This window comes from Aptenodytes patagonicus, chromosome 1, assembly GCF_965638725.1.
Source record: "Aptenodytes patagonicus chromosome 1, bAptPat1.pri.cur, whole genome shotgun sequence".
Lineage (NCBI taxonomy): Eukaryota > Metazoa > Chordata > Aves > Sphenisciformes > Spheniscidae > Aptenodytes > Aptenodytes patagonicus.
This window is the reverse complement of record NC_134949.1, coordinates 69,506,329-69,524,310: the sequence shown is the minus strand read 5'-3', so window position 1 is coordinate 69,524,310 and position 17,982 is coordinate 69,506,329. Positions and strand designations below refer to the sequence as shown.

At 40.1% G+C, this 17,982-nt stretch overlaps 1 protein-coding gene across 10 annotated transcripts in view; it reads right to left on the bottom strand.

The window, feature by feature from the left end:
• Positions 1-1,216: 1,216 nt before the first annotated feature.
• Positions 1,217-17,982, bottom strand: part of ERC1 (ELKS/RAB6-interacting/CAST family member 1) — a 309,608-nt gene continuing 292,842 nt past the window's right edge. For 6 of the 10 annotated variants that reach the window (XM_076341250.1, XM_076341288.1, XM_076341261.1 and 3 more), the window contains 2 exons: positions 15,319-15,507; positions 1,217-3,300 (listed from right to left, as the gene is read on the bottom strand). In XM_076341250.1, the coding sequence (XP_076197365.1) occupies positions 3,163-3,300; positions 15,319-15,507 (327 nt within the window). In that variant the 3' untranslated portion in view covers positions 1,217-3,162. Of the gene's footprint in view, positions 3,301-15,318; positions 15,508-17,982 lie in introns of those variants that run through there. The other 4 variants (XM_076341306.1, XM_076341322.1, XM_076341313.1 and 1 more) reach the window with 1 other exon arrangement.

The window sequence follows — 17,982 nt, the reverse complement described above, 5'->3', positions numbered from 1 at the left end:
CTATTCACCATGACAAGATCTCTGTCGACACAGGATCAGAGAGATTACCTGAAATAGTTCAGCGGAGATCAAGTCGGATCAAGTCTGTTCCCAAATGAGATCTGCCCTCTCCCTGAAAGCACTTTACTGAGGTCTAAGATCAATGTTTAAGATGGGAAGCCTAGAAGACCTAGAAGATAAGAGCGGTTAACGAGAAAAATTGCAAAGGCCCAACAATCCAGATGGGAGGAACAGCAGGTGTGTGGCTGGGAGATAAAAGACCAAATGGCCAGCGTGAAAACTAGCCAGGCTTGACAAATCCTCTCAGGGAAGAGGCCGGGAGATGTGTAAACAGTGAGATTCACCTGGCTGCCGACGCATGGATCCTGTACGCGCTGTCATGACAGCGCCGTGCCTTTGGCTGGGGCACTTTAAACTCTAGAAACGCAGCCACAGGCTGGCAGCTGAGTTAAAGATGCAGAAGAACCAGGACTGAAACTCGCAGCTTTCCTGCAATGAAGGGGCAATGCAGTAAACCAAGGGAATTGAAATAACAGCCTGAAGTGGCCACCCCTCGTTCCCATCCCCTCCCCCTGCCTGCAGCAGAAACACTATCAAGGAACATCTCAGTAAGAGGTTTACAAGCAGGAGTCATTTGAACCATCGATAAGGGAAATTCCACAGCTTCTCACAGAGGAGGGATTGTTTTACAGCAGGGAACCAGGGCAGCTGGAGATTTGACCATATAAGTTAATGAGATAGTCAGGAGTGGTGGTGGTGGTGCGATGATGTTAGGCTGATGGCTCTGATGCTTTTACAGGCGGCATTAAATTCCTTGAGTGTGTAATTAGGGGTGATGAAGAAAAAGCAAGAGGAAAGATTTCAAAACAACAGCTCCTATCGAAACATGCTGACTCAAATAATGGGACCAAAGGGGTGGTTCTGGGATGAGGCACGGCTCAGTGGTATGTACAGTCACTGTCTACATGCCTTCCGGTGTTCCCCCCTTGCACACACTCAGGTTCCCATTACTCTCCTCATCCATGACAACAAAAGCTTCAGACACAGGCTGCTACTACAGCAAGAACTAAAGCTACGTTTCCTGATTTGCAAAGCACTGGCAGTTCAAAACATGGGAAAGGTGTGAATCACCTCTTCTTTGGAGTCTTACATACTTCTTCCTAGCGGACACCATGGTTATGGATCCAGTTCCTTCTGCTGAATCATTACAGTAGAATGAATTAGGATGTGATTTATTTTAAATCAGTTAGTTTTCAACAGAGTCTACAGGTATATAAGGTTTCAGATTTGCCCAATTTTCAGTGCTTGTTTGAAAAAAGACAGGGTACATCTTCCCTCACTCAAACTTTTGCTGATCTCCTTTCTATTCGAAGCAATCGGTCACTTCTAAAGATAAAAATAAGGTGTGAAAGACCTACAGGGGAGCTGTGCTGTGGATTTGAAAGACATAAGAAATGCAGTTTTCCTGAAAGGGCTTGGAACATTTTCCTTAGCGTAACAGTTTAGTGATTAAGCTCAAAATATAGTAAGTCATATGGAATTAAACTGCAGGCTCTGAATGGGAGGTTTACTGAGAGGATTCATAATTAGCTAGTGACTTGAAAACCAAGATTTCTTCCACTGCTATGTTGATATTTGGTCTCCTTTCCCCCTCCCCTCATTCTCTTAAGTAATATGAGAAAGCTAAAGGGGAACAACTCCTTTAAGGAGCACATGGGGACGTGTTAAAGGGTTCTGTCCTGCAGATGCCCCCAGACACACATAACCACTGGTAGCCAGGAAAAAACGTGTCTCCCCATTAATGCATAGTCCAAGAACGAACACCCAAGTCCTACTCATAAAATAGGATTCTGACTTGCTACCACAATGACAAACCGACCTGCTATTTCAGGTTATATTACCTATCAGCAGGGGCTTTACCGAGTGTCAAAGATGGATGGGAACAAGACTAAGGCCTCTCATATACATATAAGAATTGCACTGGTTTAACTAAAGCTGTGATTTTATACCTATTTACTCAGCTGGGTGCCAACTCCAGCAGAGATGCTCCTCTTTATAAGACTGGGTTATTGCTCTGAACTCAAACTCATTCCTTGTCAACCTAAGCTAAACCAAAATAAATTAAATTATAATTATAGTAAGAACTATGTTACCGATTTACCTAACTTAGCTTTGAAATTATACTTTTAAGCTAAATGATGCCATTTTCTCATTTACAAAACACCTAAGACTCTTCTGATGGCAGCTAGCGTTCACAAAGCTATGGCCTGAAAAATTGGCAATGGACAAACTATACAAGTTAAAGCTGGGAGCTGACCTGTTGACCACACCTGCTTGAAGGGAGAGAGCTCTCTATAAAATAAGAACTTAGGAGACACAGACCTATGATGAGAAACCTCAGCTAAAAACCCCAAGAAAGCAACAGATGAAAACAGTTACCTGAAAAAATGCCCTACTCAGCACTTCAGAGTCAGATCAGTGAACAATAAAAATCAAAGTTAAGTAAACAGAAAGTACCAGTATGCCTACTTTGTTTCCCAGCTGATAGACGAAGCGACTAACAGAAACAAAATGGGAAACTTTCCTTTCCTCTCTCTGTTATTTAAGAACATAAGAGATATTGAGACAGGCAGTGAGACCTGAGCTAGCTAGCTGATGCTGGCTAGTCACGAGCCATAATCAGAGAACGCTCAGGTTTGGTTTTAGCACTATGAAATTCAGGCTTTCAGCTTTTATGGAAAAAAAAAGAAAGAAAACAGAATCAATAAATGAATAAAGGCAAGGGCACCCTTCTGCAACCTCATGGAGAACTACAGCTGCTTGTATTCAGTGGATCCCCTCTTCTTTGCTCAGTAGACTTGGAAGAGCTCTGGTTAGCTGTATCCAAAAGTCACCACCGACAAAGTCAATGAGGAATCGGATTCTAAAGTAGAAAGGCAGTGAGAAGATGAATGCAAACGTGACTGATTAATCATAGACTGGAAGAACCTAGAGAGCATTTAGTTTTTAGAGGGTTTTTTTTCTTTTGTTTTCTTTGTAAAAGGTGCACCGGAAGTTTCTATTCCATTTTCTGTCTTTCACATTCCTATCCACTCTCATGGCTCCTTGGATTGACTGGGCTTGGCCACTGGTGTGCTGCTCCGGTGGGGCTAGTGGCTGAGGTCATGACGACTCCTCAAGTGCATTGACAACTTGCTCCAGGATGTCAGGGCAGTGATCCGCTATCTGCTGTAAGATGGCATTGGCAAACTCCTGCAGCTCTGCGCTTTCCTTCTCGCCCTTTTCTAACTCGTCATGAAGCTGCAAGAAAAACACAGAGGCATGGTCATTCTCCGCTATTAAACGTGTTCACTGTATAACGAGACCTGCCCAGCAGGCTCAGCTCTAAGCTAAAACACCACTTTTAGAAAGGGAGCTAGCAGAGGCATAACATGTTGGGCACTTCCAGGATTGGCGTCTTCCCGTGGTGACTCCCTCGCCAGAAGCTGGATGCTCTCCCCCCTCTTTATTTCACTTTTTCACTACAAGACCAGGCTTGTGACCTTCCCAGTTAAGGCCACGTCAACATGGGAAAACTAACTGGCTTAACTATTCCTGAATAAATTGTTTTACAATAAATATTAGAAAAGCTTCCTCTGTAGGATGTTTTTCTGAAAGCAACTGTGTTTCAGAACCAATGCAGCATTTTGCTAGTACATTATTTTAAATAGTTTGACTTTTATTCATGAATAATGGGATGTTTCATAGGACATTACTTCAGAATTACTTCCTATAAGAAATCAATAGAAATGATTATACATAATTACACCTAATACACTCTGAGTTAACCAGAATTCTATTTTTTCTGCGGAATTTATCATTTTCAGAGACTGTGCTTCCTAACTCAGTCATAAGATGACTATACACAATTGTGGTGGAGCATACACGGGTTTTTGTTTACTAACACTGCATTTCCTGTTGGATCATTCTTTGTTCAGATTGAAATTGGCTCAGAATGACCTGGAACTTCAAAACTTTATCTTATTCACTCTGTCTACAGTCGATAAACTGTTTTTCCAACAAGCGGTGTTACAAACCATGCCACACAACATCTTGGAATATACGTGAACATAATTTTTAGCTCCGAGTCTAATGCCATTGCCAGAATTAGGGGCCCACAGAGTCTTAATGAAGAGCAGAAAACATCTGCCTTCAGTAATCTGTTTATCTGACCAGCAATTGATAAAGTCCATGCTAGCCTGTGAACTGTGCAGAATCCCAAGTAAGGCTGTAATTTGTGCAAGCATTTTAGGGATTACTGTACTCACGATGGTCTAAGGATCTAACAGAACAAGGAGAAGCAGCATCTCTTATTAGACCAGATGACATAGATAGATTGGATAAGCTTTCAAGCATATAGCTCTTTCACATACTATATATCCAAAAAACTTTTCTGCTTTTTCAGTGATGTGATTCCTTCTAATAAAATATATTCCATATTAATATAAGACAAGCATATTTGTAGCAGGTACATACACTTAGATGTATTCTTAAGTTTATTGCAAGCCTCTGCATCCAAATTTCTTTTTCATTTTGAGCAGCTGTAGCAACTAGCTTATCTGTTTTTGGACCTTCTTTTAATTTTTTTTTTTTCTAATATTATCTGGCAGTCCCGTAACATTTCTTATTCCTAAGTTATTAGTATTTTTATTGGAACTCTACTGTGTTCATATGTGACATGGAAAAGATGTCAAATTGAAATTTTTCATCCATGAAGGGATAACTGGTCATTAGTATGCACATTTCTTGATCTATATTTTGTACTTCTGTAACACTGTTCATTGTAGGTTTTAAAAAGAGAGAACTGTCAGACAGCAGGACAACAGGGATCATTTTACCACCATAAAAGCACAATGCATTGGGAAAGGTTATATTTCTACAATTAAAATTCTAATCTGATACAACAGTACATCTCTGTTTAGTGATGGTATCAAACAAAGCACAGGAGATTGTTACTGCAAGAAATACTGCATAAAACCAAACAGCCTAAGAACGACTATAGAATAAACACAGATGCTTTTTAAGGAAGTTATGGTATAGACTTCTATAGACAAAAGTGAGAGAAAGGAAATTAAAAGGGTAAGCCTGCTACACTATTCCCTTTACTAGGCAGGGTAGCATATAGTAAATTATTTGGGCTTTGCGTGCTGAATGTTAGTTTAATATGTTCTTATGTGCTTTGTTCCTACTGGCTGCCGTACTCACAGAACAGCTATACGAATCCGAGAGAGGCTCATGCCAAGAATCACAATGCAAAAGCAACCTGATCCTGCTCTGCGGAGTGACATGAGCCGGGGAAGTGGGGAAAACGAGAGGGAGGGAGCACTCCGGGCTCTGCAAGGGCTCTCAGGGGAGAAGAGGAAGAGGGAGGGAATTCAACAGTAACCCATAATGGATCAGAAATGGCACACTGTGGATAGGCGATTATCCTGGTTCCAACAGCCTGGCAGAGTTATTAGTCGGAAACTTGCAATGGATGGATAAGCCTAGGAGAGGTCCAGTCAGCAAGCAGGATTGAAAGAGTCAGCACAGCCAGCTAGGAGCAGTGCTGGATATTAAAAGCCGGGAGACTGGGTTTCAGGGACTGCCTCTGAGTCTCAGGTTGCTCAGCCTAGTGAAACCCCAGCGATTCAGGCAGCCCCAGTTACAGCAGCCTGCAAACCTCCAAACCGCTGGTAAATTCACGGGACTGGTTTGAACGTTGAGCTCTGAGGCAGGGCTTCCTTGGCTTCTCGGGCCAGCGCAAAGATGTCACGGTGCCATTCATCAGAAGAGTGGGAGGTCGTGGAGGTCGGGAGAGACAATAAGTAACAGGAGAAGAAGCCAACGATGTAATTCTCCTTTTCTTTATCCGGCTCCTGCAAGGGGCCTCGGCTCTCGGTCCGCAGGAGGAGAACCAGGAGAGGGCAGTGTTAGCAGGGAAAGCAGGGGCCGGCTCCCTGCGGGTCCAGCACCACCACCTGCCCAGCCAGCATCCCTCCTCCGGGCGTTTCAGCCAAATCCTCCAGGTGAAGCTCCAGGAAAGGGCAAAGCAGTTAAATAATCAAATATAAAAGCAAGCTCAAAGAGATTAGCCTTCAAAACTGAAAGGAGATTGGTGGACAAGGGAGAATCCTGCAGGATGTTGTCTTCAGTGGGGCAGTACTGCAAAGTCAGTGATGTCTCAGTTTCTTGCTGTACTAGTCAGCATTTATGTATTTATAAGATTCCTTATAAAATCAAGGTAAACCCAACAAAATAATCCCATGCCAAAGCTAAAATAAATAAAATGCAATCAAACAAAAGTTACCAACTTAATCAGGTGAAGAAAATATTTCCAAGAAATAAGTTTTTGACCATCAAGAGCCCAAAAGGAGACGGCTCTGAATGCTGAAGGCCAGCAATAATACTTTGCAAATTAGCGCAGACAGAAAGTCTACACAGCTGGCTGGCAGATGTCTGTGATGAAACGCCTTTGAAAAAAGTAGCAATGATAGCCTTGTGTTGAGTTTGCTAGCTTCAGAACATCTAGGTTTAATAATGTGATTTCTACTTAAACAAAAACATCTTAATTGACTATGTGGCTGGTTGCAGCATTTCTATATCATGTATGTCATCTCCGTTTACGTCATTCCTTTCAGAAACAGCTGTGAGCAGCATACGTCACTCCTCATTCAGACAAGCTCCTTAATGGGGAACATCCAGTCCTCCATGGTGTAACTTGATTCACCTAGATGTTTGGCAGTCCAAATTTTAAGGAAGTTTCTCTAAAAGTATTGCTATCAATTCTGCTCCTGGTTTCCTAGATTTTCTTCTTGTGAAAGCGAACGGAAATGGTGTTACCTTCCCCGTGCCATTTTTCTATGAAAATAAAGGAGTGTTAACAGTCCTTTTTTGCTGTCATTTTCAGCTGAGGATATGAGGAGATTCATACACTCGCCTGACAGAAATAACCAAAAAAGAGAAGGCAAGGCCAGATATGTTTGCCTAGTTGATGACAAGTAAAAATAGACAGCTCACAAAGAAAAGGATAGCAAGGACCCCAGAAGTGCTTCATAGTATTTATACTTTATCTTTGGATAGAAGAACAGAAAGGACCTTCAGCATCTCAGGGGAATGGAAGCTTGCAGATAATCTGCAATAGATTCAGACACTTTTCACCACTGCTGCCTTCCTTCCTGGGTTTAGAGCAAGTCATGACAGGAATACTTTTCCATTTATAGTTAAACTCCATCAGTGAAAAAAATCCCAAACAATTCACCATGAATTTAGCTTGCATTGTGCTTCTCTGGTCCAAGATATTCCAGAACTTACTTAAAGGTTAATTGACATTCAGAGGGAAGATAACTTCATAGTTAAGAAATAGGATGCTATGGTTTTATATGCACACTAGGTGAATTGTGGTGCTGCTCTGCAGAACCTTTGTGGCCTTTGCTTATTCCGTAAGGTAAACAAGGCAACATTAAGCTAAGATCCTTTAAAATTTATTTATATGAAGGAGGCTTACTCCCCAAAGTGTTATTTTCTTCTTGTTAACAATTCCACAAAACACTGATGAAAAAAGGCAAACAAAAATAAAGTAGTATCTCATCTCAGGCTATGGACAGTACAACTGAATACAGAACATGAGGTGCTTGTAGAGCAGCACAAAAAGAAGGTTAACTGCAGGACTTCTATAAGGCTACAATACTGGGATCTGGAATTATGTTTCTCCAAAGTTTAGGTGTTTCTGGATCAGGCTATGGTTAGTCTGAAAAATAGGTTTAGAGCTTAAAGTAACAGAAATAAGCATCAAAAAGAAATTCAACTGATTTAATCTTAACGTTTGTTTTGTCTCAAAATAAGTTAAACTACACTGTATCTCAGGCAAATGGTCAAGAGCTTTTGCATCTTCCCAGACCAATCAGTGTAAATATGTATGTTTGAAGTAGTGAGAGCCAATTATATACAAACCTTTATTTCTCAACTGTAGACCTAAAAAAGGGCCAAAAGGCTGGGTTAGGAATATGGAAATCCCAGTCTGCCAAATGTAAAAAAAAAAAAAAAAATAAAAAAAAAAAAAAAAAATATGTAGACCCTTAAATATTTTTGCTCTATCTGGAAATTTTGTTTTTATGTTAGTTTTTTCAAAATATTTAAAACACATGCATTTAAAAATTAAAGTAAGATTTCAAATTAAACATTCTGTCTTGTCTTTTAAAATAATGTAAACTTTAAAAATATGTTTTAAATATATTTAAATACATTTGAATAGATTTTACAACCAATTTTGACAAAAAAATGTGAAAAAATTTGTTGAGCACTCTTGTACCATATATTTGAAATAACTTTGCACATGGGATTTATCCTGCATTCCTGAGCACCTCTAAGCTTTGTGAATAGCAGAAATATTACTATTTGCTTGGTAATGAATGAATTTCAAAATTCTATAAATGGGAAGAAGGCTTAAAATAAATGCCTGTAAGTTATATTTTCCATTTGACTGGAGCAGTTTTCCTGCAAATCCTGCACTTGCAGGTAAGATGTCCATGCTCCAGCAACAGCAGCAATCATTTCGCAGTCAGAGGACAATTTTCTGTTCATGTAAGTTCTGGTGTACGTCATACGCTGAAAATTAACGCTGCTATAGTGTACAGAAAGTTGTTATTCTGTGGCTAAGGAGAACAAATAGTAATTATTGCCTGTACCACAGGGCTATCTGCTAGGGCCAGGCCCCGCTGACCTAAGCACGCATAATGCAGGCAAACCCCGCAACCCGAATCCCCAACAGCTCACAATTCTGCACAATAAAGGGACTGTGAAAGAGAGTTAGGTGGCTATTTCTCCTAGTTTCAGTTGCAATGCATTACCTCAGGCGTCAGTTTACCCTCTTGAAGCCGGACTGCTAGACACTGCCAGAACTACTCTGTGATGCACCCTTCATGCTGGGCTTGTACCTTGCCCCTTTCTTTCTCTGCTGACGAATTAGGCCTCAGCGTCCCCACCGGGACTCTGCCTGTTTAGTCAAGGCCGTTCCTGATAGTCATAAACACAGGGAAAACTCACCTGTCTACAAGGCAAATCTCAAATACCTCTCTTACACGTCCTAGCTGATGAGTTTTGGAAAAACTTTTTAACTGTTAGGACAGAGGGTTGGTGGGCAGTTATGGTTTTGTACCCACACAGCACAAAACACAGGAGAAAGGACAAAGCAGGAAGTACCTGAATGAAATTAAGTTATATGCACCCAGTTATTTCAGGATCAGAGCTGGAGCCCTTTCTACTCTTTCCACGTTACTTATTTCTCTTTAAGAGGAAGATAATTTTGTCTATTACAAAGTGATGGAGAATCCTGTTAGCTCTGAAATATCTGACGCATATTCCAAGAGAGGAAGGTCCGTGGAATATTTTGGTTCATACGACCCAGTGAGCCCGACAAGCCAACAAAGGACCCAGCTGCTCCTGTATGTGGTTCCTTTTATCCAGGAAGGATGCCCACGGGGGCCGTCCCAGCAACCCCTGCACCGCCAAGCAGAACCCGCAGCAGTAACTCATACCAGGAGATGCTGCAAAAAGCTTCCACAAGGACCACAGCGTCCGAGCAAGGCACAGAGTAACACAACTTGTTACTAATAGCAAAACATACGGAGAGGTGAGCTGCCCTCGAAAAAAGAAGGTAATAGCTCAGGTTGGTACATCATCTGCTTGTAGGAACTGCTTGAAATGAGTCCAAAGTAAATTTTAGACACATCACACCCACACACGAAACACTTGACCATGTCCTGAAAGCAATGTTTTTCCCTTTATATCTCTTTTCAAGTTATGAATAGTTAATGTTACTGATTGATAGTATATATTTTGATTAAAATTAGCAATTCCATGCACAAATAAAAATGGATAATGTTATGGCATTATGGATACGGTCAACTTCCGGATAATGTTTGCGACTTCAACCAGTATTTAAGAACTATGACACTGATCCCAAGTTCTCATCCTCACCCAAAACATTGATTTAATATAAAAGTTTAAAATGCTACAAAATGTCATAATTTTAGAGAGTTCCTATATCCATTACTTTCTCAACTAGACTCAGGAAATACATTTGCACACGAAGGAGGATATAAATTGTTGCAATTATTACTTCTAATTTCTAACAGAGACCAGAAGTGGGCTGTTTAACTTTAAAACACATTATGCATTCCCATAAGATTACAAATTAAAAATAAATGACATACATCAGGTGGGGAAGATAACAAGCTAATGGAAGAGCAGTCAGAGAAGAAAGACAGGGTAAACTCTGAAGTAATAGAGCAATTTAGAATGACTAAATGCAAAACGTGGCAGAGTAATTTCTTTATAGAAACTAAATAAGTTGAGTAATTTCTCATAGATGATACAGAAGTAAGAACGCAAGTGGAATCTGAACAAAGAAGTACACAGGATGTTTATAAAATAGCTATTTGTAGTTTAGAGAGTAAAGTCAACCCCACTTACAATATTGTTTGTATAACAAATCAAAACGTGTGTTTAATACTTTCAAAATTCAGCAAGCATATATGCAATTTTAAAATGGAATTTGAAAGCTACATACATGCGGTCTGGTGTCCCTTCATACAAAAAGCTTAACATTAACTTTGCCGAGAGTGAAATGTGAATTATGTGCAATGTAAATTATGTTCCTTGGAACCAAGCCATAACTATTTAACTGATACAGCAGGTTGTGACTGATACAGTGAAGCGACATTATCACATTTTTCCTTCCCCTGCTTCGAGCAGCTGAGCAGAAAAGACATTCCTGATTTCTCAGGAGAGGATTAGTAAGTAGGAATCCTTAGATGGTCTGTGCTTTGGCTGAAGCTGGTACACAAGGAGAGGGAAGACAACCTTTCTTCACTACAAAGGCTCTTCTACGACCGTAAAGATTTTTCAAAAGCGCCTCTGTAACTCACAGCCAAAGCAGTCATGGGTGCAACACCATGTTAGTAGTGGGGCGAGACAAGCTCCATAGCAGGTGTCCTCTGAGAGGGTATCTCATGGAAATACATCTGCCCAGGTCCTACAGGCTGCCCTTGATGCCCAGGTTACAACGCAAATGCTGCCAGAAACACCTCTGGGGAAAGAGGAACAGGTTGATTGTGCGGGGAAAAAAAATGGTGCCTGGGGACCAGCAGAAATAGGCAGGACCCCCAGCAGCCTGGACGAAGCCAGAATGTGTTGGACATGGCTGGAAAGAGCCACTGATGGCAGGGAGCAAAATGCCTCCTCCTCCTCCTCCTAGGGTTAAGAAAATTATTGTAATTGGATAGGTCCTCTTCTGTTGGAAGAAATATTTTTTCAGAATGACTGTAGGACCTATTGAAAATAAGAAGCTCTCCATAATATGAGGTTCCGCACATTTCAGAGCTGGATTTGAAATGACAAGAAACATTTATAATACTGCTTAAGCTATTAACGGAACAAACACTGTTGCCTACTACTAATATCTGGTTGCTCTCTTTGGTTGTCTCTTTTTACTTTTTCGCCGTGCTGCCTTCCAACCACAGTGCAGCACGCCACTAGCAACATATTTAAATGGTGATTTTCAGCAAGTTCCTGTTTCTACTCCATTCTTTCCTTTTGTAAAGATAAGAGAAAAACCAAAAACTGAACTATAAATAAAAATGTGGACCATATCATTATGTTCTTAATGTCATTTCCTTGCATATAGGAATAAAATCCCTCACTGAAAGGCAACCATCTGAAACGTGAAACGTAGCAGTAGTTCTGCAGAGCCCAAGAATATTAACATAATGATACGTTTAGGACAAAGTAAAAGAAAATATTGTATTTAATAGAAATTGCTAGGATAATGCAATTATTTATAATGAATGAGTGGAATTCTTATTTCTCAGTGTCGAGACTTGGAACATTTTTCCTTCCTTCTGGTAACTTCAATTTTTTAATAAGAAAAGTTGAACAGGACATGAATGGGTCGAAGGAGGACAGTTCCAGAAACAGTGCTGGTTAACTTCTTTGGGGACATTGGGTCAGAACTGACTCAAAGGAATATCTTCCACCACACAAATAACTTAATGACATGGTTCCAAGCACCGTAGATTCTTTATTGTCCACAACTTAGTCTAGTATACTAGTTTAGATTAGGTTTTGAGATACCACATACTCATAAAATACTGGCTTTAGGCCTTTATTATAAATGGACCAAAATTTTACTACAGTAAGCCAGCTTTACAAAACGTCTTTGATAAAATGCCAGAAAGGAATGATCTAGCATCTTGGTCCCATATTTCAATTAAAATCAATTGAAGTCATTAAGGAATATAGCTGAACTTAATGGTAGCATAAAGAAACTGTAATACATGAGAGGTTCCAATTATCAATCAAACTTTGAGAGTCCACAAAATTATTTATGTGGCAACAAATTCCCGTTAGAACCATGGTGTTGATGCTGGCAGACGCTTTTCCAACAACGACTTGTACATTAGTTTCTGTGGGTCACTGTGGATGTGCTGGAAGAGTGAAAAGCTTACATCTACTTCATATACTGGTTTTACCTACCAGAAGAAGCCACAGAAAACTCCTACTATTTGTATCTGAGCCTCCCCAGCAGGTATGAGAGATCTACAGGGTATATTGGCTATGATGAAACACAGCAGGACCAACCTCCGCCAATAATAGTTGCTGCAGTGGGAAATCACAGCTCCAAAAGCAGCAGTATGAAAATGAATTCTCAACTATTTATAAAAAAAACCCCAAAGCAAACTAAATAATCTCATTGGTGAGAAGTGGATACATTGGCAGCATTCTTAAATATTATTGGTGTTCAGTTAAATGTAACCTCCCTAATCATGTTAGCACTTCTTAACATTCAAGAGGATTAATTTTTTCCCACTGAGGCTTGCAAAGCATTATCTACAGAAGATCATATTAGAAGGGACAGGACTGAATTTAATGCACTAGATTTGAAGTAATTTACAAAACTCATTAAAATTCCAAAGATGCAAAATGGGTATTCTGTGATGGGCTTCTGCGAATCTGGAGAACTGATTCCCACCCCCCATGGGAATACTTTAAACAAAGGAAATTCTGCAGTTAGAAACAGAAAAGGTCCACGACTTAAATGAAAAATGTGCTTTGTAAATTGAAATATATCATTAGTTTGTATTTTTCAACTGAAGCTTGTTAAATACAATCTAAATGAGTATGGGAAAGCAGAAGAAACTGCTACATTTTAGCAGATGTTAGTTACTCATGGGAATCACAAATGGAGTAGTAACTTTAAACAACTGTGGCGATAGCAATGCAGATTTAAGACAATAATGGGAGAGGATAGAAAAATACATTTTTTCTCTTCTCCAGGACAATTTTTCTCACAATTTATACTTAAATGCTTTCTTTACTGTGTAACCCATAAATGTTGCTAATGGACTAGCAAAGTTTGAATGAGAAATATTATCTTTTATTAGACCAGTACACAGAACTGGAAAGAGCAGATGCTGTTTTGGGCTGTCTGTTCAGAAGAACTTGCCAAAGAAAGCCTCTTCTATTTTCTTTAACTACATTCTCTTGATCAAATAGAACATATCACCTATCCCCACAGATCCTGATTATATTCAAAGACCATCACAGCTATAACAGACTCGTCAATTTATTTCAGGGATATCCAAACTTTGCCCGCATCCAGCCTTTACTTTTGTTTTCAGAGATGCCTCCCATACGTGCCACGGGTTTTGTCATCCAATGCTTCATCCCAATCTGACAGACAAGGTGGTTCGAAACGGTATGCCTCGTGTTTTGATCTATAACGTAGGAGCTGTACCTCTTTAATATATGAGGATGGCATGTATTATACTGAAAAACTTTTAATCTTGTATCAGCGATTACAGAACCCAAGAGGTAAATAAAACGCTGACTCTGGGTGCGTAGGGGCTAGCAGGCTCTGCAGGGAAAAGGAATGTGTCAGACCTATAGAGGCAAACGTAGATATTGAGTGAGGCACACGGCACACGCTGAATCAAATAAATGTATGAACAGATACAAAGACAGAGATCAACTGTCCTGCACTGTCTAGGCCCTGTTACAGGCATATTTATCTCCAGAGGCCTGCTCTTCTTTCCGAATTGTTAGACATGCTTCTGTTGGCTTCCTGTAATTCAGCTGCTCAGCTGCTCTCTCTAATTTTTGGATCAAAATTCAGCCTTGAGTTGAAAGAGCAAGGAAATGAGCTTAAACATCACAAAAGAAGAAAACCAGAGCTGAAGTGTTCACGATAGGTTCAAGATAGTGTTCACTGACCCGCAAATCCACTTTTAACTATATAGGCCTTACACTAGTTTGTGTGCATACTGGATAGAGTTTGGTATAGCCATATGAAAGTGAATAATTTAGTGAAAGAATTGGCATTATAATCCAAAGTCAGGGTCAAAAAGATAAAACGAGTCACATTTATTTCTGGTACAAGTTCCTTATATTAGTTTAACTAAAACAAAAAAAGCATTCTGTAATATAGGAGTAAAATTAAAAAGTTGAAAAGAAAAATAGGAAGGAATGAGAAAAAAGGGCTGTAGGGAATGATGAATTATAGTACGAAAACAAGAGATAAAAACTGCCAGTGAAGGGATTAAGGAAGGCAAGACATCACCAGAGCTGGGAGAAAGGAAGATTATTTCAGTAGTTGAATTATAGCTAGATTGACAGTCTCTGTAGAGACTTCATCAGGCAAGCTGTTATTAAACCCTTTCAATTCTGTATTCCAAAACTCCTGAAAATATACTGTTGGACTTCTGAAATCACTCTGTGTGTTTGTGCATAAGCATGGGTGTATTGCATCTAGCGCACTGGGTCCAAATCTCAATTTAGGTATTTTTAGGTAAGGTGGTAAGCAGAAAAAAATTATTGGCAGAACATACTGTAACAGAAGGTAAGGACATTGTATACATTTACATAAAGTGACTCATAAAAATGTGCCAATTAAAATATAAATGAGTAGTGTCATTAAAAAAAGATTTAAGATCCCTATGACTACATTAAGTTATAAAGGGCAGCTAAAATTTGTTAATGGGTAAAACATGGCAAAAGTGGTATCTTGCAGTGTGTAGATGCATGGCCTCAAATACTGATAAAAGAGCACATAAAATTCCATAATAAATATTAAATGGCAATGATTCCAAAAATTATTGACTCCTCCTGTCAGATGAAGAGTGGATCTTTGCTACCTGTTTTCACCACTTACAGAATGGTTTCCCAACATTTTGGTGTGGCACATCAGTAAGACCTACATCAACAGTTCTGGCCCTTGTTCAGAGCTTCAGACTACAAACTCACCTGCTCCTGGGTCATCTTCTGCAGCTCTTTCTCCCAAGCTGCCCGGTCATCATCCAGGTGGTAGGAAGCAGGTGGGGTGAGTCCACGCAGAATCAGGGGGTCACGGTCATGGCAGAGAGCTGTCAGATGTCCAATGTACAACTTCAACTTGCTGCGATTCTGATCAAGTTCTAAGAGGGGCTGAATTATCTGAAATAAGAGAACAGAGACAGTGAGGAACAGCCTGAGATCCAAACAGTGGTGAAGGCAAAGATCAACCTCTACGTTACAACCTTGTTCAGCTTCATACTGGCAGAAACCTGAACACCCTCCCTCCGCCCCGGTACTCCTATCCCATAATCCAGCAACCATCCAGCTGAAGCAGAAAGAAACCAAGCACACTAGGGGAAGGGGATGTGGTGATGATAGCTGTCTGATTAATATAGGAAATAATGATGATATGGGTGAAAAAAGAAACAGTATTAAATTGAATGCATTAACTGTACTGATTATCCAGCAGTGCTTCAGTCAACTATTTCAACTCCCTGCTTTAAGGAAAATTAATTTTTCTGATAAAAGGTGTCTGTCCACAACTAAGGCAATAGCAATGTAGATTTTAACTTGTTTTGCCAACAAACATTTCAATGTCACTTAAGTATGCAATCACATGTTCTAAACAGAATAGTTTTAAATGATGCCAAGATGTTTGTTTCTAAGATGAACATATCTCTACTGTAGAAACTGGATAGAGACATATCTTAACCAGAAATTTAAGATATAGTTTTCTATAGTTTTGAAAAGGCAATGACTTTAATTTATTATGTAAGCCAAATTCTACACAATAGACTAAAAAAACTAAAATCAAAGGACTTCAGTAAGCACTATTTTATTTCATTACACTTTAACCCAATCTGAATCTAATCCTTGTTCCTCATTGCAATCCAAACTGGAGTCATCCAGTTCCCATTAAAAGTATTTGAAGAGCCATTTTTCATTTGTTTTACAAAAGTATAGAGCTCAAGTGCATAAATACACACTGGGAATCCCTCAATATGCCCTTCCACAAGAATACTGTTTCATATTGTTCTAGGTGTTTGTGGGCATGTATTCAAAACTGCAGTAATACACAACTCTAAGGTTTACAGCTGGTGAAAAATCAAGGAAGAATCGGGCTCTGTACCTCCGCACCATAAAATGAGATGCTGAAGCTACAGGCACTGATGTGCACCAGCCAGGAGAGCTGGAAAGCCTTGCCACGATATACTGGCAACTTGTCTTCGTGTTCCCAGGCAGGGGCTGCACCTGCTGTTTGTTAGCGGGCTGGGGATATCTTTTCAATAGGACACCTCTGACCCTGCTAATGAATAAGGAGTGAGATAATCCCTGAGTCAACAGGAACAGGGTGCTGGCACTACTTTCAACAAAGACTCTGGCTTCGACCCCTTTTAATAAGGTTGTCAGGGCTCACTTATTTTGCTTCTAACACTGTTCTACATGGATTAATTTATGTAGAGTGAGAGGATCTGAGAGCCATGGCTAAGCAGCTAACTAATGTCAGGCTCCTTGTCCTGCAGAGCGTAGCTGCACTCAGCAGCCTACACCAGAACATCAAGGTGGCAGCAGCTACGAAAAGCCACAGCGACACAGCAGCCATGGTAGAGGAGACAGACGAGAAACCTGCAGAGAGAGTGAGCTCACATGCTTTATTAAAAACCCTACTGCTACGTGCAGCCTCGGGGCAACATCTGTTTACAGATATGTACACATATAAAAATATGGTTTGAAGTATCAAGACTGAAAACTGCAGCAGGGCAGAATACTCTGCGCTCTTGTATACAGGGCAATAGGAAGGGATATTTTAGTAGCATCAACACAGTTACATTTCACTTCCATCACCAAGCACAACTGTATTTAGCCAATTATATCCATCAGCTTTGGTTGTTTGCTGAATTTGCACTATTTATCCCAATTTCTTATAATTTGGGTTACCTAGATTATGATCTGAAAGTGTACTGCCTGTGCAGGTGAAAAAAAGTGATGCTTCTAATTTAACTGATGTCTTTCTTACTATTCGGTTTGCCCACAGAGGGTGGAGTGATGGAATATCACATCTTAAAAAAATACTGTTTTATAAAAATGTGAAAATTAAGTAGTCAACGTCTAATAACTAGCTGTCCAATCAATATAGTAGCTGCCTTGTATTCTTTTTCAGATACCGCAGTCTAATGAATATCCATCAGATGTCCAGATTTCAGTCTGAGAAGAATCCGACTTGCCAACCTTCCCAGCTGTTCTTTGTGAATGGAAACCCCCTCCGATAAAGAGAAAGCAGAGCTATCTAGCAAGTAATGATGGAAGATTTTCATACAACAGTCAAATTTGATTGCTTGGGGACAAGTCCCCTTTTGAAGCACATTCCTCCTGTACCCTTCCCCCCTTACCTCGAGCTGGAAACAGGCCAAATGAGGCGTGTGAAAGTTCTTAACTAGCAGCCCTCCCAAAGCTGTTCACAGAGCAATCATTCCTCTCACTTGGGATCCATTAAAACCTGCCAGTCAACTCGGAAATGCCCTTATATCTGCGTTCCTGCCATATCTAATTTGAACTAGCCTCTTAGCAAGAGGCACTGTGCTTCCCACACAGCAGAGCTGCCACTACCTTATCTCAAGAGGGTGTAAGAACATT